This window comes from Pristiophorus japonicus, chromosome 18, assembly GCF_044704955.1.
Source record: "Pristiophorus japonicus isolate sPriJap1 chromosome 18, sPriJap1.hap1, whole genome shotgun sequence".
Taxonomy (NCBI): Eukaryota; Metazoa; Chordata; class Chondrichthyes; family Pristiophoridae; genus Pristiophorus; species Pristiophorus japonicus.
The window spans coordinates 6,799,103-6,825,557 of NC_091994.1; the positions used below are offsets into that span (position 1 = coordinate 6,799,103).

The 26,455-nt window shown below is 50.3% G+C and overlaps 1 protein-coding gene across 1 annotated transcript in view; it reads right to left on the reverse strand.

Annotated features, from left to right (window-relative positions):
• Window positions 1–1,323: 1,323 nt before the first annotated feature.
• The window catches only part of LOC139229130 (nuclear receptor subfamily 2 group F member 6-like), a 29,744-nt gene continuing 4,612 nt past the window's right edge, over window positions 1,324–26,455 (reverse strand). Inside the window, exons 2-3 of the mRNA XM_070860794.1 lie at window positions 9,463–9,984; window positions 1,324–1,876 (exon numbers count right to left, since the gene is read on the reverse strand). Of these exons, the coding sequence (XP_070716895.1) occupies window positions 1,602–1,876; window positions 9,463–9,984 (797 nt within the window). The 3' untranslated portion in view covers window positions 1,324–1,601. The remainder of the gene's footprint in view (window positions 1,877–9,462; window positions 9,985–26,455) is intronic.

Below are 26,455 nucleotides of genomic sequence, written 5' to 3' on the forward strand. Positions count from 1 at the left end.
TTTTCCCCTGTACCCTTGCATATTTTTAAATTTGATTTTCGAATGCTTCTCTGATTTATTTTTAAATGATGCTACAATCCCTGTCCCTTGTGGTAAAGTGTTTTCTTGTTCTAATAACCCTCTGCGAGTGAAATCCTTGTGTCCTCGTGAAGCGCTCCTCAAGGACTGGAAGGTCGGAGAGCACCACTGGGACGATCCAGGGAGGGCTGTAACATGTGAGCTCGGAGTGTTTGGCAGATGAAACGGCCAGAACACGAATCATGAGGGGTTCTGGACAGAGTAGAGAGAGAGAAACTGTTCCCATTGGGGGAAGGGTCGGGAACCAGAGGACACAGATTTAAGGCGATTGGCAAAAGAACCAAAGGCGACACTTTTTTTACGCAGCGAGTGGTTGGGATCTGGAATGTGCTGCCAGAATCATCCTCATCATAGGCAGTCCCTCGAAATCGAGGAAGACTTGCTTCCACTCCAAAAGTGAGTTCTCAGATGGCTGTACAGTCCAATACAGGAATTACAGACTCTGTCACAGGTGGGACAGTCATTGAGGGAAGGGGTGGGTGGGACTGGTTTGCCGCACGCTCCTTCCGCTGCCTGCGCTTGTTTTCTGCATGCTCTCGGTGACGAGACTCGAGGTGCTCAGCGCCCTCCTGGATGCATTTCCTCCACTTAGGGCGATCTTTGGCCAGGGACTCCCAGGTGTCGGTGCCTGGGCACTGCCTGAAAGAGTGCTGGAGGCAGACTCAATCGTGGCTTTCAAAAGAGAATTGGATAAGTACCTGAAGGAAAAAATTTGCAGGACGATGGGGAAAGGGCAGGGGAGTGGGACTGGCTGAAGCGGTCTTGCAGAGAGCCGGCACGGGCTCGACGGGCCGAATGGCCTTCCGTGCTGTAACCGTTCTACGAAGACAGTCCGCTTCCAATACTGCTCCTAAAACTCAGCTTGTTGGGTACATAGGCACAGCAATGCCACACAGTTAAACATTGCACATTCCAGTACAATACATCTGAAGCCTGTTCATCGTGAGATCCTAATGAACATGCGATTTCCCATTCATTAAATCAAACTCATTAAATGAGATTATTTTTTCAAATTTCCCTCTCGGTTTTCCTTCCATCTCTCCTGACGAGGATGTCCCATGTTGAGCTATGTTGATTGGTATTCAGTGACACACAATACATCACTCACTCGGCCAGTCTTGACGTGTGAGACAAGGTGGTGAGTGTTGGCAGACTGTTCGACCAATGCAGCCCACTTTCTGCCCAACTAAATCCGTGCGTCTTCTAGTGAGGTCACTAGAGGAGGAGCGCTTGGCTTGACTTCCACCCTCTCCCCAGCCCTCAATCCCACCCGACTGCAACACCGCATTGGTCGAGAACAGAAGCTGTTTCCGTCTTACGAAATGTTCTTAAATTACAGCTGAGTCAAACATTTAAAAAAAAAACCCACGTCTGTACTAATTTAAATACTGCATCCCGGGATCCAGTTAGTGCCTGAAATCGAGTGATCCCATTAATCTCATCCGTGCCAAAGTGGGCACCCTTGGCAGCGCCCAGTGCGGGTATCGAAGCGGGCGGAGTCTGTGTGGCGCGACGCAGGCTGGTCACTGGGTTGGCATGTAGGGCCAGTTGAAGGAACCTCCCGACAGAAGCATGTCTCTGATTAGGGTCTCGATGGGGGTCTTCCCCACCAGCCTCATGAAGAAGAGCTGTCCGATGAGGGAGGCTGGTACAGCTCGGAGAGCAGGCAGCCGCAGCAGGAGTTTCCCGAAGCGTTGGGGCTGCGGAGGGTATTGGGAGCGCACGTACTCTGCCAGGGATTCCTGGACCTTCTCCTGCAGGTTCTCGATGTGGGCGGGCTCCGAGAGACCCGAGGCATCTGGTGGGGAAAGAGATACGTTAGAGTTCAGAACAATTTACTGCATCACCAGCAGGTCCATGCTTTGTTTATGCTCCATACCAGCCTCCTCCCACCCCCTCTCCATCTCACCCCATCACCATATCCCTCTATTCCTTTCTCCCTCATGTGTTTATCCAGCTTCCCCTTAAATGCATCGACACTATTCGTCTCAACCCTTCCCTGTGGCAGCGAGTTCCACATTCTCACCACTCTCTGGGTAAAGAAGTTTCTCCTGAATTCCCCATTGGATTTATTGGTGACTATCTTACATTTATATAGAGAGAGGAACCAAAGATTAGTGCTTTGAAAGCACGTTGTGTGTTATTTAGAATGACTGCATGTTTACATGTCAGCCATGGCTCAGTGGGTAGAACTCTCTCTCGTTCCCTCAGTCTGAAGGTCGTGAGTTCAAGTCCCACTCTGGAAACTTTGAGCACATAATTCTAGATTGAAACGCTAGTGCTCTGCTGACAAAGTGTTGTGCTGTTGGAGGTAAACCGAGGCCCTGATTGCTCTCTAAGGAGGTTGTAAAAGATCCCTTGGAACCATTTGAAGAAGAGCAGGGGAGGTTGTCCTGGTCAATATTTATCCCTGAACAAACATCATTAAAGCAGATTATCTTATCAATTATTGCATTTTTCTTAATTGGGACCATTCTGTGCACAAATTGGCTGCCAGGTTTTCGACATTACAACAGTGACTACACTTGAAAAAGTACATTATTGGCTGTAAAGCGCTTTGGGCAGTCCTTGGGTCATGAAAGGCGCTATAGAAATGCAAGTCTTTCTATCTTCAATTCTTCTTCAGCTAATGAAACTGTTGGCCCATTTAACTGGCGTTATAAATGTCGGTTCTGTATCAGATATCAGCTTGGGGTAGGTGTCACTGGATTCCACCACAAGTGGACCCCATGTCCCTTATGACCAGGTGGTTACCTTCGCCGCCCAATATCGAGTCAAGTGATAGTGTGACCCGAGAGGGCATTACTATGAACCCCTCATTGTGTGATCTAGATACTGCAATCTCACATCTCCTACCTTCTGGTCGATGGACTGATGCACACTCTAGTGAGACAAAGCCAATTGTAAATGAACAAACTGTGTCTTTTCACAGGTGATACACGAACGGGCATAATACAGTTTACAGGCAATTCCAGAATGTTCCTTGCAACATAAATAACAAAGAACGCCCTTGTTGGCAGGCGAACTTCACTGGGCGATGTGACTAGCAGATCTCAGACCAGACAACGCTACTCTTTCGGAAGGGAGTTGCTGCCCACTGTCTGTCTTCCACACCAGATTTCTGCAGACTGATTGACTTCCAACTGGACAAGGAGCAGAAGACATCGAGTACAACTTGCATTTAGCGCCTTTAATGCAGTAAAACGTCCCAGGGCGCTTCACAGGAGCGATTATCAAACAGAAGGTTCACTCAGTTGATTCCAGAGATGAGGGGGTTGACTTATGAAGATAGGTTGAGCAGGTTGGGCCTATACACATTGGAGTTCAGAAGAATGAGAGGTGATCTTATCGAAACATATAAGATAATGAGGGGGTTCGGCAAGGTGGATGCAGAGAGGATATTTCCGCTCATGGGGGAAACTAAAACTAGGGGACATAGTCAGAAAAAGGGGTCGCCCATTTATAACTGAGATGAGGAGGAATTTCTTCTCAGAGGGTCGTGAATCTGTGGAATTCTCTGCCCCGGAGAGCTGTGGAGGCTGGACCATTGAATATATTTAAGGTGGAGATGGACAGATTTTTGAGCGATAAGGGTTATGGGGACCGGGCAGGGAAGTGGAGCTGAGTCCATGATCAGATCAGCCATGATCTTATTGAATGGCGGAGCAGGCTCGAGGGGCCGTATAGCCTACTCCTGCTCCTATTTCTTATGTTCTTAGGATTTGTCACCGAGATATTAGGACAGGTGACCAGTATCTTGGGCAAAGAGGTCTTCACCTCTGACCCTGTTCTCTGTGCCTCGGGATTGGCTAATTGAATTGAAAAATAAACCACCCTGCAAGGTTTGGCCACCTACTGCTTCTCACCCACTGTGCCCTGTGAGGAGAGGCCATTTCTGATATTGCACCCAATTGCCTCTCTGGACTGTGTTAACACGGTGTTTCTCATAGAATCATAGAAATTTACAGCACTGACGGAGGCCATTTCAGCTCATTGTGTCCGCGCCGGCCAACCAAGAGCTATCCAGCCTAATCCCACTTTCCAGCTCTCGGTCCGTAGCCCTGCAGGTTACGACACTTCAAGTGCACATCCAAGTACTTTTTAAATATGGTGGGGTTTCTGCCTCTACCACTCTTTCAGGCCCCCACCACCCTCTGGGTGAAGAAATGTCCCCCCATATCTCCTCTTAACCTCCCCCCAATTACTTTAAATCTATGTCCCCTGGTTGTTGACCCCTCTGCCAAGGGAAACAGGTCTCCGCGGACCCCGGGAGTCTGTAGAGACTTTGCAGGGGGTCCGCGACCGGAGGCAGCCAGAGCTCATTTCAAAGCCCGCTCCGCTTTGTAAATCCGAGACGGGTTCGGTTCTGCCGAATTATTCTCACAAGCCGGGCCCCACCTGCTCACAGAGACCACCACTCCCGCTCACTTTGCAATGAGCGCTCCCCACCGCTCGAGCCCATTCTGCCCTGTGCCGTCGCCCCCCCAGATACTCGATCGGAGCCCCCGCGGGACTCTTCAAACACGCGCGCTGAACGTGTTCGCCCAAACAGGCGCAGTGCCACGGGACGGCTCTCACAGCACGCGCCAGTGGGGCAGTGTGGCAATCGGCCCTGCATCCAGCGGCATCCCAGTGTGTGCCGGGGCGCTCCTGCCCCCGTTCTCCCTGGCCAGCCTGCCCACGCCTTCAAACACTGTCCGGCACCAAGTGCCAAATAGTGGCCATCTGTTGCTGCGGGATACCCAGAATCAGTTCGAGAAGCAAAAGATTAGTGCCTTGGAATCAGGCCGTGCGATATTTAGAATGAATACTCTAACGCATTCATGTGTCAGCCGTGGCTCAGTGGGCAGCACCCTCGCCTCTGAGTCAGAAGGTTGTGGGTTCAAGTCCCACTCCAGAGACCAGAGCACGTACGAACAAGGTGGATAAAGGGGAACCAGTGGATGTGGTGCATTTGGACTTCCAGAAGACATTTGACAAGGTGCCACAAAAAAGGTTACTGCACAAGGTAAAAGTTCACGAGGTTGGGGGTAATATATTGGCATGGATAGAGGATTGCCGAAGTAACAGAAAACAGAGAGTCGGATAAATGGTTCATTCTCGGGTTGGAAATCAGTAACTAGTGGGGCCGCAGGGATCAGTGCTGGGGCCCCAACTATTTACAATCTATATTAACGACTTGGAAGAAGGGACTGAGTGTAACGTAGCCAAGTTTGCTGATGATACAAAGATGGGAGGAAAAGCAATGTGTGAGGAGGACACAAATAATCTGCAAAAGGACATAGACAGGCTAAGTGAGTGGGCAAAAATTTGGCAGATGGAGTATAATGTTGGGAAGTGTGAGATCATGCACTTTGGCAGAAAAAAAATCAAAGAGCAAGTTATTATTTAAATAAAGAAAAATTGCAAAGTGCTGCAGTACAGTGGGACCTGGGGGTACTTGTGCATGAAACACAAAAGGATAGTATGCAGGTACAGCAAGTGATCAGGAAGGCCAATGGTATCTTGGCCTTTATTGCACAGGGAATGGAGTATAAAAGCAGGGAAGTCTTGCTACAGCTATACAGGGTATTGGTGAGGCCACACCTGGAATACTGCGTGCAGTTTTGCTTTCCATATTTACGAAAGGATATACTTGCTTTGGAGGCAGTTCAGAGAAGGTTCACTAGGTTGATTCCGGAGATGAGGGGGTTGACTTATGAGGAAAGGTTGAGTAGGTTGGGCCTCTACTCATTGGAATTCAGAAGAATGAGAGGCGATCTTATCGAAACGTATAAGATTATGAGGGGGCTTGACAAGGTGGATGCAGAGAGGATGTTTCCACTGATGGGGGAGACTAGAACTAGGGGGCATGATGTTAGAATAAGGGATTGCCCATTTAAAACTGAGATGAGGAGAAATTTCTTCTCTCAGAGGGTTGTAAATCTGTGGAATTCGCTGCCTCAGAGAGCTGTGGAAGCTGGGACATTGAATAAATGTAAGACAGATATAGACAGTTTCTTAACCGATAAGGGAATGAGGGGTTATGGGGAGTGGGCAGGGAAATGGACCTGAGTCCATGATCAGATCAGCGATGATGTTATTGAATGGCGGAGCAGGCTCAAGGGGCTGTATGGCCTACGCCTACTCCTATTTCTTATGTTCTTATGTTCTTATGTAGTGCCCAGAATCGGTATGAGAAGCAAAAGATTAGTGCCTTGAAATCAGGCCGTGCGATATTTAGAATGGATGTGTCAACTGTGGCTCAGTGGGTAGCACTCTCGCCTCTGAGTCAGAAGATTGTGGGTTCAAGTCCCATTCCAGAGACTAGAACGCATAATTCTAAGCTAACATCCCGGTGCAGTGCTGAGGGAGCGCTGCACTGTCGGAGGTGCTGTCGTTTGGATGAGACGTTAAACTGAGGCCCCGTCTGCTTTCTCAGGTGAATGTAAAAGATCCCATGGCACTATTTCCAAGAGGAGCAGGGGAGTTATCCCCGGTGTCCTGGGGCCAATAGTTATCCCTCAATCAACATCTCGTTCCTACTGCTGTGCGTGATTACAACAGTGACTACATTTTAAAAGAACTTCATTGGCTGTAAAGCGCTTTGCGAGGTCGTGAAAGACACTGTATAAATGCAAGTCTTTCTTTCAAGTTTAAAACACTTCATGGCCCCACACCCTCTCATGTCTGTAACCTCCTTGAACCCTACAATCTTCTGTCCCCCCCACCCCAACTAACTCTGCGTTCCTCTGACGCTGGCCTCTGGTGCTTGCCCCACTCTCTTTATCCCCCTCCATTGGCGGCCGTGTCATCAGCCACTTTGACCCCATGCTCTGAAATCCCTTCCCTGAACCCCTCTGCCTCTCCACCCTCCTTGAAACCCAACTCTTTAACTACCCCACAAGCAATATATCCTTCTTCGGCTCAGCATCGAGTTTCTTTTGGGTGCACCTCTGTCAGACGCCTCAGGATATTTTTCTACATTAAAGATGCAGGTTGTAGCTTGGAACTGTGGTTCCTGAAAATGAATTATTGAGTGACATCCCGCTCTATGGGTCACACGTTTATTTGTTGATTATTTCCTCTCAGGATGTGGACGATGCTGACTAGGCCAGCATTTATTACACAGCCATGGTTGCCCTGCGGAATTGGTGATGGCCTTCGATTCCTTTAGCCATGGTCGTCACAACGACCACGATACTTCAGAGGGTATCAAGAGTCAGCTGCTCCTGGAGTCGGGTTGCCAACTCTGGTCGGACATATTCCTGGAGCTTTCATCACATGACCTCCTGCCTGCCACATCTCTGCCCTCCAGCCATTGGTTGACCAACATGTCCATCCTCGTGGTGCCCCCCCCGCCGCCCTCCAATAAGGGAATTAAGGGTTACGGGGAGCGGGCGGATAAGTGGAGCTGAGTCCATGGCCAGATCAGCCGTGATCTTGTTGAATGGTGGAGCAGGCTCGAGGGGCTAGATGGCCTACTCCTGTTCCTAATTCTTATGTTCTTATGTTCTCCCCATTCCAATGTCCAATCGGAAAGCGAGTTAGAATATTCATTACCCAATTCCTATCCTGGCAGCGAAACAACCTTTTCTTTGCCCTGTCCGATATTTTTATAACTAATAAACAAAAGCTTTTAAAGAATATTTTTTACAAAACCTCCACAGTTCTCTTTAACAGCCCTATGAGTGTTCTCCGCTATGGGTCTTGCTCACAGCTGTGGCCCAGAGAAAAGTCTTTCGTTCCTGGAGACTCCAGGGCAATCCAGGAGGGTTGGCAACCCATGGACTGGAGTCACATATCAGCCAGGCCAGGTAGCGATGACATTAGTGAATCAGTTGGGTTTTAAATGACAATCTGGCAGCTTTCGTGGTCACTTATTTCTCCCATGGTGCCAGCTCTCCAGATTATTAAAGTAAATTCCCACTTGAAAAGAAAAGAAAGACTTGCATTTATATAGCGACTATCCCGATGTCCCAAAGCGCTTCACAGCCAATGAAGTGCTTTTTTTAAAGTGTAGTCACTGTTGTAATGTAGGAAACGTGGCAGCCAATTTGCACACAGCAAGCTCCCTCAAACAGCAATGTGATAATGACCGGATAATCTGTTTTAGAGATGTTGATTGAGGGATAAATATTGGATAACTCCCCTGCTCTTCTTCGAAATAGTGCCGTGGGATCTTTTACATCCACCTGAGAGAGCAGACGGGGCCTCGGTTTAATGTTCACTAGATTGATTCCTGGGATGAGACCGTTGCCTATGAGGAGAGATTGAGTAGATTAGGCCGATACTCTCTGAAGTATGGAGGAGTGAGAGGTGATCTCAGTGCAACATACAAGATTCTGAGGGGGATTGATAGGGTAGATGCTGAGAGGTTGTTTCCCCCCCGGGCTGGGGAGTCTAGAACCAGGGGTCACAGTCTCAGGATAAGGGGTCAGCCATTTAGGACTGAGATGAGGAGGAATTTCTTCACTCAGAGGGTGGTGAATCTTTGGAATTCTCTGCCCCAGAGGGCTGTGGAGGCTCAGTCTTTGAGTATATTCAAGGCTGAGATCGCTAAATTTTTAGACTCCAGAGGAATTAAGGGATATGGAGATCGGGCGGGAAAGTGGAGTTGAGGTAGAAGATCAGCCGTGATCTTATTGAATGGCGGAGCAGGTTCGAGGGGCCGAATGGCCGACTCCTGCTCCTAATTCTTCTGTTATGTTCTTATGTTAACGCATCATCCGAAAGATGACCCCTCCGACAGTGCGGCGCTCCCTCAGCACTGCACTGGAGAGTCAGCCCAGATTTTTGTGCTCAAATCCCCGGAGTGGGACTTGACCCCCACGACCTTCTGACTCCGAGGCGAGGGTGCTGCCCGCTGAGCCACGACTGACAGCGGTGGACGCGATGCGATCGAACGCGGTCCAGCACCGTAAATGTCACACCGCAACACAAGGGCCCCACACTGATACTACACACCGTGGTACGGTAGCATACTGATTTATGTTACTGGATGAGTAATCCAGAAGCCTAGTTACCCGGAGACGTGACTTCAAATCCCACCACGGCAGCTGGGGATTTTAAATTCAGTTAATTAAATAAAAAGCTAGTGTCAGTCATGGTGACCCAACTACCGAGAAACCCATCTGGTTCACTAGTGCCCTTTAGGGAAGGAAATCTGCCGTCCTTACCCGGTCTGGGCCTACATGTGACTCCAGACCCACACAGCAATGTGGGTTGACTCTTAACTGCCCTCTGAAATGGCGGCTCACCACCACCACCTTCTCGAGGGCAATTAGGGACAGGCAATAAATGCTGCCTGTGCCAGTGATCCCAGGAACGAATAAAAAAAAAAAAACCCCCACAGGATATACAACACAGAAAAAGTCCGTTCGGGCCCAGCCTGGCCACACTAACCTGGTGTGTAGAGGGCAATGGCCTTCAGGCAACTGTATTCAGCAGAGTCGACCTGTAGGACCTTGAGCTTCTCCACCTGGTCCTGGAAGACCCGGATCTGGTCCATGAAGCTGACCACCCGGTCGGCGGACATCTGGGCGGAGTGGAGTCCGGCGGCGGCCAGGAGCGGGGCCATGTGCAGCGGGAGGGAGGACTGGGCCGCGTTGAGCACGAACAGCTCGCTCCAGCTCAGCCGCAGCAGGGCCACCTGGTCGGAGATCTGCAGCTCGTGGAAGAAGGGGATGTTGCGTGCCCACTCCACCGCACTGAAGAGCAGCCGGGCTGCCAGCTCGCAGATGTTGTCAATGCTCATGAGGTTGTACTGGGCGCACTGGCCGCCGAAGCGGGAGGTTGGGTAGGGCTCCGCCCTGAGCAGCAGGGCAATGAGTCCTGATACGTTGCCCCCGTTCAGGTGGTCCCCGCCGGACAGCGAGAGGTCCCCGGGGCTGGCTTGGGCGGGCGCGATCCTTCCCCGCTGGACCGCTGGTGGGGCAGAAAGAAGGGAAGAAGTCAAGCGACAGAGTGAGAGAAATTCACGCCGCCGGAAGGAGGCTCGCTGTATCCGCGCCGGCCGGCCAAGAGCTATCCGGCCCGATCCCACTTCCCAGCTCTTGGGGGCCCCCCCGAACATGGGTGGACTCACCACTCCTCTGTCGCCGAGCTTTCTGGGCGGTCTCCCCTCCGAGCGAGTTTGGTGGAGGCCCCCCGCCGGCGGGGAGGGAAGACCGCCGGGGACCGCCCGCTGGGCGTGCAACGCACGTAAGTGAACGACCGGCGAGCTGCCAGATTGCTCTGGGCGGGAGCCGGGGGTGGGGGGGGAAGGACCGCCACATGGAGACAGGTCTAACCTCAACGGTAAGTAGGAAGACCTGCAAAAAAAGGTTAGTAAACTTCTTTTCTTTAATTTTTTTCCCAGCGATTCAGGTGGATGGGTCCTCTGGAGGTTTTTTGGGGGGGGAAATGTTTTATTTTTGATCCATTCCCCACCTCCCCTGGGCCCGACTCAATCCTCGGCCGTACTTTGCCGAGGATCGCATTTGCCGCCGAGATTGGGAGTTCCCGCCTGCTGCCGCCCAGATTCAGGGCGTAATTTGCTTTTTTGCCGCCAGGGTCTTTGCAGGACTTTTCCACGAAACTCCCGCCCAAAGTACCGGCAGGATGTCAGCGGTCCTTCGGGTGGGACTCGGGCAGAACTTAGCTTGCATCAAATTCAGGACCTTGGTCCTTAGCCTTATGGGTTACTTCAGGAGCACATCCAAGTACATTTTAAATGTGGTGAGGGTTTCTGCCTCTACCACCCTTTCAGGCAGTGAGTTCCAGACCCCCACCACCCTCTGGGTGAAGAAATTTCTCCTCATATCTCCTCTAAACCTCCCCCCCCCCAATTCCTTTAAATCTATGTCCTCTGGTTGTTGACCCCTCTGCCAAGGGAAACAGGCCCTTCCTATCCACTCTATCCAGACTCCTCATAATTTTATACACCTCAATCAAGTCTCCCCTCAGCCTCCTCTGTTCTAAAGAAAACAGACCCAGCATCTCCAATCTTTCCTCATAGCCAAAATTCTCCAGTCCAGGCAACATTCTTGTAAATCTCCTCTGTACCCTCGCCAGTGCAATCACATCTTTCCTGTAATGTGGTGACCAGAACTGCACGCAGTACTCCAGCTGCGGCCCAACTAGTGTTTTATACAGTTCAAGCATAACCTCCCTGCTCTTGTATTCTATGCCTCGATTAATAAAGGCAAGTATTCCGTATGCCTTCTTAACCACCTTATCCACCTGGCCCGCTACCTTCAGGGATCTGTGGACCTGCACTCCCAGGTCCCTCTGTTCCTCTACACTTCTCAGTGTCCTACCATTTAATGTGTATTCCCTTAGACCTCCCCAAATGCATTACCTCACACTTATCTGGATTGAATTCCATTTGCCACTGTCCCGTCCACCTGACCAGTACATTGATATCTTCCTGCAGTCTACAGCTTTCTTCTTCATTATCAACCACACAGCCTATTTTAGTGTCATCTGCAAACTTCTTAATCATACCCCCAACATGTTCTTATAAATGCCATGGCTCCTCGAGTAGGTCAGAGGCTGGGTATTCTGCAGTGGGTGCCTCACCTCCTGACTCCCCAAAGCCTCAGAACGTAAGAAATAGGAGCAGGTGTAGGCCATTCGGCCCCTCGAGCCTGCTCCGCCATTCAATAAGATCATGGCTGATCTGATCTTGGCCTCAGTTCCACTTCCCTGCCCACTCCCCATAACCCTTGACTCCCTTATCGTTCAGAAATCTGTCTATCTCCACCGTAAATATATTCAAATGACCCAGCCTCCACAGCTCTCTGGGGCAGAGAATTCCAAAGATTCACGACCCTCTGAGAGAAGAAATATCTCCTCATTTCCATTCTAAATGGGCGGCCCCTTATTCTGAAACTATGCCCCCTAGTTCTAGATTCCCCCATGAGGGGAAACAGCCTCTCTGCATCTACCCTGTCCAGCCCCCTCAGAATCTTATATGTTTCAATACGATCACCTCTCATTCTTCTAAATTCCAATGAATATAGGCCCAACCTGCTCAACCTTTTTTCATAAGACAACCCCTTTCCCCCATCTACAAGGCACAAGTCAGGAGTGTGATGGAACACTCTCCACTTGCCTGGATGGTGCAGCTCCAACAACACTCAAGAAGCTCGACACCATCCAGGACAAAGCAGCCGCTTGATCGGCCCCCCATCCACCACCTTCAACACTCACTCCCTCCACCACCGGCGCCCCCTGGCTGCGGTGTGTACCATCTACAAGATGCACTGCAGCAACTCGCCAAGGCTTCTTCGGCAGCACCTCCCAAACCCGCGACCTTACTTAAGGAAGGATATACTAGCTTTGGAGGGGGTACAGAGACGATTCACTAGGCTGATTCCGGAGATGAGGGGGTTACCTTATGATGATAGATTGAGTAGACTGGGTCTTTACTCGTTGGAGTTCAGAAGGATGAGGGGTGATCTTATGGACAAATGAAAATAAATGAAAGGGATAGACAAGAGAGAGGCAGAGAGGTTGTTTCCACTGGTCGGAGAGACTAGAACTAGGGGACACAGCCTCAAAATTCGGGGGAGCCAATTTAAAACCGAGTTGAGAAGGAATTTCTTCTCCCAGAGGGTTGTGAATCTGTGGAATTCTCTGCCCAAGGAAGCAGTTGAGGCTAGCTCATTGAAATATTCAAATCACAGATAAGATAGATTTTTAACCAATAAGGGAATTAAGGGTTACGGGGAGCGGGCGGGTAAGTGGAGCTGAGTCCACGGCCAGATCAGCCATGATCTTGTTGAATGGCGGAGGAGGCTCGAGGGGCTAGATGGCCTACTCCTGTTCCTAATTTTTATGTTCTTATGACCTCTACCGCCTGGAAGGAGAAGGGCAGCAGGCGCATGGGAACACCACCACCTCCAAGTTCCCCGCCCAGTCACACACCATCCAGATATGGAAATATATCGGCCGTTCCTTCACCAGAAATCCTGGAACGCCCTCCCCAACAACACCTTCACCACACGGGCCGCAGCGGTTGAAGAAGGGGGGACCATCACCTCCTTCTCAAGGACAATTAGGGATGGACAATGAATGCCAGCCTTGCCAGCGACGCCCACATCCCATGAACAACTTAATAACAAAAGAAGGTGATGAGGTGCCACAGCAGTAAAACTTTGTCCTATAGCATTGGGCTTGAAGCCATCCTTGGTGGACCGATTCTCTCTCTGTCATGAAGAGTCAGGAAGAACAATGTGTTACAACAGCGATTATTATTGGGACTTGTACCTGTGACTCAGTACCCACCTCTGACCACTCCTTACACCCATCACTGCTGAAATCCTCAGCTATACTTTTGTCCAAACTTGGTTTTTCCAATGCCCTCCTCGCTCCGCACTCACTGAGAATTGTAACCCCGGCCCCCGCCAACCCATCCCACCCTAAGTCTAACTGCGTTCATATGTTTACCTTTCCTGTACATGTAAGGGCAACTTTTGTTATGAGGACTGCAATGTATTGCTGCAAGGGTTCTTTGCTTAAGAATATTCATAGCAACACATTGCTGTTAAGAATTAGTTAGCTAATTAACAAAGGTTTAACAATCACACTACACATTACCAGTTCGCCCACTGCATACCTCATCGTGGATGACCTAGACCCAACGGGCTGGGGTTTTATTGAGTCTTGCCAACATCACGTGACTGGCTAAGCCACTCACAATGCTCCACAAGCCTCTGAGCATACTCACAGGTGCGTACATTACAAGACCCAGTCTCTGGAATGCTGAGCTGATGTTAGACTAAAGTCTGATGTTGGACAACATTCTCACAGGGGCTCGACAGGGTAGATGCAGGGAGGATGTTTTCCCTGGGCTGGGGAGTCTAGAACCAGGGGTCACAGTTTCAGGATAAGGGATCGGCCATTTAGGACTGAGATGAGGAGAAATGTCTTCACTCAGAGGGTGTTGACTGTGAGTATCGTTCCCTCCAATAAAGTCTAGGCACAAAGACTCCGTACCTAGACCTCCTGGCACAGAAACACGACAGCTCCAAGCGTGTCTCTCTAGCAACAGCAACACTTGTATTTATATAGCGCCATAACTGTAATTTTTTAATTCTTATAATACTCCTGTGAAGTGCCTTGGGATGTTTCACTACGTCAAAGGCGCTATATAAATACACGTTGTTGTTGTTGCAATAAAGTGTCCCACAGTTAAAATTTGACACTGAGACACATAAGGAGATATTAGGCCTGAAATCCTGTGAGTGTGAGTGTGTACGGGGTCTGTACGGAGTGTGTACGGAATATGTACGGGGTCTGTACGGAGTGTGTACGGTGTATGTACGGGGTCTGTACGGAGTGTGTACGGAGTATGTACGGGGTGTGTACGGAATATGTACGGGGTCTGTACGGAGTGTGTACGGTGTATGTACGGGGTCTGTACGGAGTGTGTACGGAGTATGTACGGGGTCTGTACGGAGTATGTACGGAGTATGTACGGGGTCTGTACGGGGTATGTACGGGGTCTGTACGGAGTGTGTACGGGGTCTGTACGGAGTATGTACGGGGTATGTACGGGGTGTGCACGGGGTGTGTACGGAGTGTGTACGGAGTATGTACGGGGTGTGTACAGGGTGTGTACGGAGTCTGTACGGGGTGTGTACGGAGTGTGTACGGAGTGTGTACGAGGTCTGTACGGAGTGTGTACGGGGTGTGTACGGAGTGTGTACGGGGTGTGTACGGAGTGTGTATGGAGTGTGTACGGGGTCTGTACGGGGTGTGTACGTGGTGTGTACGGGGTGTGCACGGGGTGTGTACGGAGTGTGTACGGAGTATGTACGGGGTCTGTACGGAGTATGTACGGGGTGTGTACGGGGTGTGTACGGAGTGTGTACGAGGTCTGTACGGAGTGTGTACGGGGTGTGTACGGAGTGTGTACGGGGTGTGTACGGGGTATGTATGGAGTGTGTACGGGATCTGTACGGAGTGTGTACGGAGTGTGTACGGAGTGTGTACGGGGTGTGTACGGGGTGTGTACGGAGTGTGTACGGGATTGTACGGAGTGTGTACGGGGTGTGTACGGAGTGTGTACGGGATCTGTACGGAGTGTGTACGGGGTGTGTACGGGGTGTGTACGGGATCTGTACGGAGTGTGTACGGAGTGTGTACGGGGTGTGTACGGAGTGTGTACGGGATCTGTACGGGGTGTGTATGAGGTCTGTACACGGAGTGTGTACGAGGTCTGTACGGAGTGTGTACGGAGTGTGTATGGACCGGGGAAGGCATCGCAAAAGCTGGTTTTCGGCGCGCAATGCGCATGTGCTAAAAGCTGGCTTTGCCGATGTGTCAAGCTCTGGCTCGAGAGATCCAACGCATCTCGGGGAGCAGGCTCGGTTGAGATTGTGGTGTTTGCTCATCTCTTGCCCTGCTAATGTCCTTAAACCTCTTGTGCCTGGTAAAAGCAGGCACATAGCCTACTGTTACCAACGTAAGAGTTTTAAAAGATATAAAAATCATATAAAAATAACATTTAAAAACACATGTTTATGTTAAAAAAATCTGCCCAATAATTACAAAACGTTATATAAAATCGGAAAAATATATATTTTTTCGAACACATTTATTAACTTTAATTTAAATTCATGTTAAATATGTGAGGTGTGTTTTTTATTTTTTATGTTGTGTTTAGTGAGTTTGTTTTTTTCCTTCCCATTAATACCAATAAGAACTGGGAGATACGGATTCCCATTGCTATTAATGAGAATGCAGTTCCTGATTGGCTGAGCAGTCACACATGACTGCAACGTCTCCGTGGGAACCTGGAGGACGAGAGCATGCTCCGCAGCGCGGGAAAAGATGGCCTCCCCACCGGAATCCAGGGCGCCTGCAGGACTTTTGTAAAAGTTCCCCGGTCGGAGGCGTTCGTCTGAAAGAAGTCAACCGACTGGCGTTTCAGGCCCATTAGGACAGGTGACCGAGAGCTTGGCCAAAGAGGTAGGTTGTAAGGAGAGTCTTAAAGGAGGAGAGAGAGGGAAAAAGGGGTGGAGAGATTGCAGGAGGGACTCTCGGAGCTTATTGATCAGCAAGCTCCATCGTGACTCTCACCACCGCTCCGCTTCCTCTGACTTGTTGGGGAATACAGGCGTGACGCCTGAAATCCGGAAACCGAGGCCGTTCCGGGATTCCGGGTATTTCCGGATTTCAGAACGTCTTTGGCCTGGGAGTGTTTGACGGGGACAGTATAGTGGGAGCTTTACTCTGTATCTAACCCCGTGCTGTACCTGCCCTGGGAGTGTTTGATGGGACAGTGTAGAGGGAACTTTACTCTGTATCTAACCCCGTGCTGTACCTGCCCTGGGAGTGTTTGATGGGACAGTGTAGAGGGAGCTTTACTCTGTATCTAACCCGTGCTGTACCTGCCCTGGGAGTGTTTGATGGGACAGTGTAGAGGGAACTTTACTCTGTATCTAACCCCGTGCTGTACCTGCCCTGGGAGTGTTTGATGGGACAGTGTAGAGGGAGCTTTACTCTGTACCTAACCCCGTGCTGTACCTGCCCTGGGAGTGTTTGATGGGACAGTGTAGAGGGAACTTTACTCTGTATCTAACCCCGTGCTGTACCTGCCCTGGGAGTGTTTGATGGGACAGTGTAGAGGGAGCTTTACTCTGTATCTAACCCGTGCTGTACCTGCCCTGGGAGTGTTTGATGGGACAGTGTAGAGGGAACTTTACTCTGTATCTAACCCCGTGCTGTACCTGCCCTGGGAGTGTTTGATGGGACAGTGTAGAGGGAGCTTTACTCTGTATCTAACCCGTGCTGTACCTGCCCTGGGAGTGTTTGATGGGACAGTGTAGAGGGAGCTTTACTCTGTATCTAACCCGTGCTGTATCTGCCCTGGGAGTGTTTGATGGGACAGTGTAGAGGGAGCTTTACTCTGTATCTAACCCCGTGCTGTACCTGCCCTGGGAGTGTTTGATGGGACAGTGTAGAGGGAGCTTTACTCTGTATCTAACCCCGTGTTATACCTGCCCTGGGAGTGTTTGATGGGACACTGTAGAGGGAGCTTTACTCTGTATCTAACCCTATGCTGTACCTGCCCTGGGAGTGTTTGATGGGACAGTGTAGAGGGAGCTTTACTCTGTATCTAACCCCGTGCTATACCTGCCCTGGGAGTGTTTGATGGGACACTGTAGAGGGAGCTTTACTCTGTATCTAACCCCGTGCTGTACCTGTCCTGGGAGTGTTTGATGGGACACTGTAGAGGGAGCTTTACTCTGTATCTAACCCCGTGCTATACCTGCCCTGGGAGTGTTTGATGGGACACTGTAGAGGGAGCTTTACTCTGTATCTAACCCCGTGCTATACCTGCCCTGGGAGTGTTTGATGGGACACTGTAGAGGGAGCTTTACTCTGTATCTAACCCTATGCTGTACCTGCCCTGGGAGTGTTTGATGGGACAGCGTAGAGGGAGCTTTACTCTGTATCTAACCCCGTGCTGTACCCACTGAGGAAATGGTGATGAAAACCTGGCCTCCACCTCCACCATCTCAGCGGGGAGGACTGGGGGTGCAGGAGGCAGACCGGGTTACCGATGAGGTAGGAAGGGGAAACCCCAGCCCTGCCATCACGCTTTCCCCCTCGTGTTCGGCCAGCAGCTACCAGAAGTGTGATATCTTTAGGCACCACCACACACGCACATACACCACAAGATGGCTCCCAACAGAACTGTGATCACATGACATTGCCACGTGATCTTTTACTGTTATTACATCAGTCGACCACCAGGTGGAGCCCCACAACAAGAAGGTCCCCCGGTTCTGCTGACCAGGAGGGTCCTTGGGGCCTTCGGATGACCTCGATCCCGAACACAGGGCTCGGCCAGAGCAACTGCGCCTGTTGGGTGCCCAGCAGGGGGCACCAGAGGGCAGCAGAGTCTTTCCCGTCTCGACTTTGACAACGAAGGGGTTGTTCTTCCCTGCTCTGCGCATATATAAACAGGGAAGGTGAATGACTTAAAACCTGTAAGCAGATTAGAGTGTCAGTCCTGTGTCCTCCAAATCTGAAGCCTGTGGGTTCCAGTCCCACTCCAGGGACTTCAGCACATAAACCTAGGCCGATATTCCAGTGCAGTACCAAGGGAGTGCTGCACTGTCGGAGGTGCCGTCTTTCGGATGAGATGTTAAACTGGGACCCCGTCTGCTCTCTCAGGTGGATGTAAAAGATCCCACGGCACTATTTCGGAGAAGAGCAGGGGATTTATCCCCCGGTGTCCTGGGGCCAATATTTATCCCTCAATCAACATAACAAAAACAGATTATCTGGTCATTATCACATTGCTGTTTGTGGGAGCTTGCTGTGCATAAATCTGGCTGCGGCGTTTCCCACATTACAACAAGTGACTGCACTTCGAAAAATACTTCATTGGCTGTGAAGCACTTTGGGATGGCCCATGGTCGTGGCAGGTGCTATATAAATGCAAGTCTTCCTTTAGTAAAAAGCCCGAGAGAATTAGCAGACGAAGAAAACGGGAGGGGGGGAGGTATCGGCCTCAACATGGAGTCGGTGGACTTCGAACTCTCCGAGCAAGTATAACAGCCAGCACAAAAAGAATCGTCTCGCTTACCCCTCCACCCACCAACCCTGGAAATAAAATCTATAAATTCTGACATTTAAAATCTCATTAGGAAAGATAGACAGCGGCAATTAAACAGCAGAGAGAATATTTAACTTTGCTTTGAGGCGGAAACGTTGAGCTTTCCTTTCAGGAGTGTTGGAGTGAGTCAGCGGATGTAAAATTTTAAAAGGTCCTTCAAAGTAAAACAAAGCTTGGCCCCTCTTCACCGCTGATCGAATTAATAATTAACTCTTCATTCTAAGTCGCTTATTCAAAGTATTTAATTTCCTTTCACAAGTTCCACCAGCCCAAAACTCGACCGCCTCAGCTTTACTTAAACCGGTCTGAAGGTTTTCAAGATTGAAAATAAATTGAATGTCAATCCTTTGTTAAGTTTAAGTATTGATTTTTAACTGCCACTGCTTTCACCAAATAAGACTTTAAAACATATTTTATTTGCATTCTCCTGTTGAGGGCAGGTACAGCACGGGGTTAGATACAGAGTAAAGCTCCCTCTACACTGTCCCATCAAACACTCCCAGAGCAGGTACAGCACGGGGGTAGATACAGAGTAAAGCTCTCTCTACACTGTCCCATCAAACACTCCCAGGGCAGGTACAGGGGGTTAGATACAGAGTAAAGCTCCCTCTACACTGTCCCATCAAACACTCCCAGGGCAGGTACATGGGGTTAGATACAGAGTAAAGCTCCCTCTACACTGTCCCATCAAACACTCCCAGGGCAGGTACAGCACGGGGTTAGATACAGAGTAAAGCTCCCTCTACACTGTCCCATCAAACACTCCCAGGGCAGGTACAGCATGGGTTAGATACAGAGTAAAGCTCCCTCTACACTGTCCCATCAAACACTCCCAGGGCAGGTACAGGGGGTTAGATACAGAGTAAAGCTCTCTCTACACTGCCCCATCAAACACTCCCAGGGCAGGTACAGCATGGGTTAGATACAGAGTAAAGCTCCCTCTACACTGTCCCATCAAACACTCCCAGGGCAGGTACAGGGGGTTAGATACAGAGTAAAGCTCCCTCTACACTGTCCCATCAAACACTCCCAGGGCAGGTACAGCACGGGTTAGATACAGAGTAAAGCTCACTCTACACTGTCCCTCAAACACTCCCAGGGCAGGTACAGCACGGGGTTCGATACAGAGTAAAGCTCTCTCTACACTGTCCCATCAAACACTCCCAGGGCAGGTACAGCACGGGTTAGATACAGAGTAAAGCTCCCTCTACACTGTCCCATCAAACACTCCCAGGGCAGGTACAGCACGGGTTAGATACAGAGTAAATCTCCCTCTACACTGTCCCATCAAACAGACCCAGGGCAGGTAAAGTATGGGTTAGATACAGAGTAAAGCTCCCTCTACACTGTCCCATCAAACACTCCCAGGGCAGGTACAGCACGGGGTTAGATGCAGAGTAAAGCTCCCTCTACACTGTCCATCAAACATTCCCAGGGCAGGTACAGCACAGGTTAGATACAGAGTAAAGCTCCCTCTACACTGTCCCATCAAACACTCCCAGGGCAGGTACAGCACGGGGTGAGATACTGAGTAAAGCTCCCTCTACACTGTCCCATCAAACACTCCCAGGGTAGGTACAGCACGGGGTTAGATACAGAGTAAAGCTCCCTCTACACAGTCCCAACAAACACTCCCAGGGCAGGTATAGCACGGGTTAGATACAGAGTAAAGCTCACTCTACACTGTCTCTCAAACACTCTCAGGGCAGGTACAGCACGGGGTTAGATACAGAGTAAAGTTCCCTCAACATTGTCCCCATCAAACACTCCCAGGGTAGGTACAGCACGGGGTTAGATATAGAGTAAAGCTCTCTCTACACTGTCCCATCAAACACTCCCAGGGCAGGTACAGCACGGGTTCGATACAGAGTAAAGCTCCCTCTACACTGTCCCATCAAACACTCCCAGGGCAAGTACAGCACGGATTAGATACAGAGTAAAGCTCCGTCTACACTGTCCCATCAAACACTCCCAGGGCAGGTACAGGGGGTTAGATACAGAGTAAAGCTCCCTCTACACTGTCCCATCATACACTCCCAGGGCAGGTACAGCACGGGGGTAGATACAGAGTAAAGCTCCGTCTACACTGTCCCATCAAACACTCCCAGGGCAGGTACAGGGGTTAGATACAGAGTAAAGCTCTCTCTACACTGTCCCATCAAACAGGCCCAGGGCAGGCACAGCACGGGTTAGATACAGAGTAAAGCTCCCTCTACACTGTCCCATCAAACACTCCCAGGGTAGGTACAGCACGGGGTTAGATACAGAGTAAAGCTCCCTCTACACTGTCCCATCAAACACTGCCAGGGCAGGTACAGCACGGGTTAGATACAGAGTAAAGAATAACCACAAAAAAGACTGATTTAGCCAAATGTCAGTCAGTCCTAATTCCGTGCAAGTAACCACGGTTTAACACCCGTGCAATGTAACACTATTCCAGTGACACGTGTGGTTGCCAAGTTGCCCTTAAGGTCGCAATATCCGCAAGATTTCCTGTGCGTGCAATGGTGAGCTGGATCAGGTTTCTCTATCCCGCCGAGAGAAGTGGACAGTGAGCACGGGCCGCCATCGTGAAGCCAGCCCGTGAGTCGGCGGGCAAAACAAGATGGCGGAGCGGAACGCTGGTGCCCTCCCCGTTAAGCAGCGCCCCAAGAGCGGATGTTGGCCAGCTTCGCGACCCGCGGTTAGATTTCCCCCGCGGGGCGCTGAAGGGTCGCCGTACTCCGCGATGATGTCATTGCCGGTAGCGTGGCAGCCCAAGGTGCGCACCACGGGGCGCACCGTTGCCGTGACAACGCTTCCGCACACTCCCGGGATCGAGGAGCCCCGCCCACCCCTATTAGCCACAAGTCCCCTCCGCCCCTATTAGAACATAAGAACATAAGAAACAGGAACAGGAGTCGGTCACCTGGCCCCTCGATCCTGCTCCGCCATTTAATAAGATCACGGCTGATCTGATCATGGACTCAGGTCCACTTCCCCGCCCGCTCCCCATAACCCTTTACTCCCTTATCGCTCAAAGTCTATCTCCGCCTTAAATATATCCAAGCTCTCTGGAGCAGAGAGATTTACAACCCTCTGAGAGAAGAAATTTCTCCTCATCTCAGTTTTAAATAGGTGACCCCTTATTCTGAGACTCTGCCCCCTAGTTTTAGAGGATATTTCCCCTACGAGTGGAAATATCCTCTCTGCATCCTCATTATCTTATATGTTTCGATAAGATCACCTCTCATTTTTGTGAACACTTTTGAGTATAGGCCCAATCTACTCAACCTATCTTCATAAGCCAACCCCCTCATCTCCGGAATCAACCTAGTGAACCTTCTCTGAACAGCCTCCAATGCAAGTATATCCTTCCTTAAATATGGTGACCAAGATTGCACGCAGTACTCCAGGTGTGGCCCTGTACAGTTGTAGCAGGACTTCTCTGCTTTTATACTCTATCCCCCTTGCAATAAAGGCCAACATTCCATTTGCCTTCCTGATTACTAGCTGGACCTTCATGCTAACCTTTTGTGTTTTATGCACAAGGACCCCCAGGTCCCTCTGTACTTCAGCACTTTGCAATTTTTCTCCATTTAAATTATAATTTGCTTTTCTATTATTTCTGCCAAAGTGGATAACCTCACATTTTCCCACATTATACTCCATCTGCCAAAAGTGGCCACCCACTTAGTCTGTCTATATCCCTTTGCAGATTTTTTGTGTCCTCCTCACAATTTGCTTTCCCACCCATCTTTATATCGTCAGCAAACTTGGCTACATTACACTCGGTCCCTTCATCCAAGTCATTAATATAGATTGTAAATAGTTGAGGCCCCAGCACCGATCCCTGTGGCACCCCACTAGTTACTGTTTGCCAACCTGAAAATGATCCATTTATCCCGACTCTCTGTTTTCTGTTAGTTAATCAATCCTTAATCCAAGCTAATATATTACCCCCAACCCCGTGAGATTTTATCTTGTGCAGTAACCTTTTATGTGGCACCTTATCGAATGCTTTCTGGAAATCCAAATACACCACATCCACTGGTTCCCCCTTATCCACCCTGCTCGTTACATCCTCAAAGAACTCCAGCAAATTTGTCAAACGTGATTTCCCTTTCATAAAACCATGCTGACTCTGCTTGATTGAATTATGCTTTTCCAAATGTCCTGCTACTGCTTCCTTAATATGGACTCCAGCATTTTCCCAACGACAGATTAGCGCCCCCCTGGAGGCCAATCCCGACAGCAAAGAAGTGAAAAGGGAAATAAGAGCTATTTACGTTTTAAAATAAAACGTGTGAGGGGAACTTGCCCCTTGTTATAGCCCCCGTTACTGCCGGCAGGGGGGGTGCTAATGGGGCGAGGGACCTTGTTGCTAATCGAGGTGGAGACGCTACTGGCCCCCAGGAGTTTGCGGAAGCGATATCACGTGCAGCGGTGCGCCCCGTTTTTAGTGCCCCGTGCCGCTGCGCGACCGGCAATGACATCACCGGCGACGCCTCACCGTCTCGCGGGGGAAAATCTCACCACGGGTCGCGGAGCTGGTGGGCATCCGCTCTCGGGGCGCTGCTTAACGGGGAGGGCGGCAGCGCCCCCGGGCCGCCATCTTGTTTCACCTGCCGACTCACGGGGTACCGGCTCAACGATGGCGGCCCTAGCGTGGTCCGTGCCGCCATTGTGCTCCGTTTTGGGCGCTGGGCTGCAACCCCCCCGGGTCTCACACTGCCCCGGTGACCTAGTGGGGGCCATCGGAGGTCTGGCGGAGTGCGCAGGGGATGGGGTTGGGGGGGGCGGGGGGGCGTTGAAGCGTGTCAGCGCCGCGTGGAGCATTGACATAGCGCTACCCCCAGCGCCCGAGTCGTGGCCCCGAAGGACATGGAGCGTGCCAGACTGCAATCCGTTTTCTTTCAGGAGCGTTACGGGCAATTGTGTGGCGGGGTGCAGAGAGTCCCAGCCCCCCACCGTTACCGCCCCCCCGATCTGGGCGCTGGGCTCGTTCGCCCCCTGTGCGTCTGTTGCAGAGGGATTTAAAAAAAAACACAGCGAGAGAGAGAGAGAGAGAGAAAAGGAAAACAGAAAATACGTGAGCGAGAGAAAGGAATTGAAGAAGAGGAAAAGGCTGATTGAGAAAGTGAGGGAGAGAGAGAGAAAGAAAGAGAGAGAGAGAGAAAGAGAGGAGAGAGGGACAGAGAAAGAGAGAGAGAAAGAAAAAGGAACAGAGAGAAAGGGAGAAAAAGAGAGAAAGAGAGAGAGAGAGAGAAAGAGAGAAAGAAAGAGAAAGAGAAAGAGAGAGCAAGAGAGGGAGAGAGAGAGCGAGAGAAAGAAAAAGGGACAGAGAGAGAGAAAGGGAGAGAGAAAGAGAGAGAGAGAGAGAAAGAAAGAGAAAGAGAGAGAGAGAATGAGAGAAAGAAAAAGGGGCAGAGAGAGAAAGGGAGAGAGAGAGAGAAATAGAGAGAGAGAGAGAAAGAGAGAGAGGGACAGAGAGACAGAGAGAGAGAAAGGGACAGAGAGAAAGAGAAAGAGAAAGGGACAGAGAGAAAGAGAGAGAGAATGGGACAGAGAAAAAGAGAGAGAGAGAGAAAGGAAGCAGTGTTGTGGTGACCTATGACATTTGGACTAGTAGCTCTTTAAAATATGCTAACTCTGGTGAGAGAGGCTGAACATTCTCTCCCCCCTCCCCACCCCCCACTCCCCCCGCCCAGTCAGTAAAGAACAGCAGTCTCCGAACACCCAGGCTCCAAATCCCACATCTGAAACCAGTTTGAAGGGGACAGAAGGAGGCCAGCCTGAGACACAGCCCGCTGTGTGTAAATATATCGACTCGGGAATGCTCTGCTGGCGATGTGAAGTGCTGCGTGAAACATGTGGCGGATAGATTCAGTGGCTGAGGGCTGGGGCGTGTGTGGGAGGGGGGCGGGGGGCACTGAGGTTAATGGCACTTTGACCCTGGGGAGGGCTGAGGTCCCAAGGGATGGCGGGGAGGGGTGGGGGGGGGGGGTGCTACGGACAATCACCCTGTGCAGGCGTGAATGCCCCCAATGTTATCCCATGCTGACTGTGTGGGGGGGCAGCGGAGGGCGGGTGTGAAAGGGATGATCAATGCTCCCGAATGTCAGACTTGAGTCTTTGTGGCTTCGGATGAACGGAACGGACTGAGGGAAGGGAGAGAAAAAAAAAAAGTTTGTGGGACTCTGAGAAAGAGCGAGAGTCTAACTGTGGGCTGGTGTGATTCCAGCTCGTTCTCCGCAAAGGGGCAAACAACATTAGCAGAAGCAGAGATAGGAGGAGGGACAGAGGAACAGATCAGGGGTAGATAGCGGGAGACAGGATAAAGGGTGCAAACAGAAACGCTAAAGCAAAGAGTAAACACAGAGGACTGGCAGAGAGAAGGGCTTCCGAGCGACTCAGAGAAATCCAGCCTGTTTGCTGACCAGAAAGTGGAAGAGACAAAGGGAAGAGAGAGAAAGAATGAGAGAGACAAGGGAGGAGAGAACCAGGGAGAGAGAGAAGGATGGGCAGAGTGAAAGATGAGGAATGAAAGGGAGGATAGAATGAGAAAGAAAGACTTGGATTTATATAGCGCCTTTCACAACCACCAGATGTCCCAAAGCCCTTTACAGCCAATGAAGTACTTTTGGGGTGTAATCACTGTTGTAATATAAGAACATAAGAAATAGGAGCAGGAGGAGGCCATACAGCCCCTCGAGCCTGCTCCGCCATTCAATAAGATCATGGCTGATCCGATCATGGACTCAGCTCCACTTCCCTGCCCGCTCCCCATAACCCTTTATCCCCTTACCGCTCAAGAAACTGTCTATTTCTGTCTTAAATCTATTCAATGACCCAGCTTCCACAGCTCTCTGAGGCAGCGAATTCCACAGATTTACAACCCTCAGGGAGAAGAAAGATTGAGCGAGACAAGGGAGGAGAGAGAGACAGAATGATAGAAAGAGATAAGGAAGGTGAGAAAGAAAGAGAGACGAATAGGAAAGAGAGAGAGAAGGGGAGGATAGAAAGAGAGAGGTGAAAAGAGAGAGGAAGAATTCGGGGTGCAGACGTGGATAGGAAAGGGTTGGGGGTACGAGGGAAGGAGAGAGAGGGAGGGAGAGAGGGAGGAAAGGCAAAAAAGTTACCCGTAGAGAGATTGCGGGATTGTGGGGGAGAGGAGTACCGAGTGTTGAGATCGCAGTGTAACTACAATCAGCCGAGCTCGTTGAAGAAATCGACAAAGCACAAACTGAGTTGAGATCCAGGAATCAGTTACTGGGGATCTGAGATTTTTACCCCACTCAGTGTCGCGGTAAATATCTGTCTTACAGTAAAAGTCAAAACATGACCAAAGTTTCAAATCCGATGTCGCTGTAAAACCGTTAGGATCCAGAATGTGGTTGTTCCCTCGTTTTCCCCAGGAGCTACTGACCTGTCCCAGCTGCCCTCCCCTTCTGGCCATTCCCAGCAAGGAATGGCGGCAGGATATTCAACCATGAAGGCCATCACAGTCGTTCAGGGTCTTGTCTTCAACCAATCTCCACACACACACACACACACACACACACACAAAAACACAGACACATACACACATAGACACACACACAGACATGCACAGACACACACACACACACACACACAGACACACATAGACATGCACAGACACACACACACACACACACACACATACAGATACACACACAGACACACACACAGACACATATGCAGACACACACAGACACACACACAGACACACAGACACACACACAGACAAAAACACAGACACATACACAGACACACAGA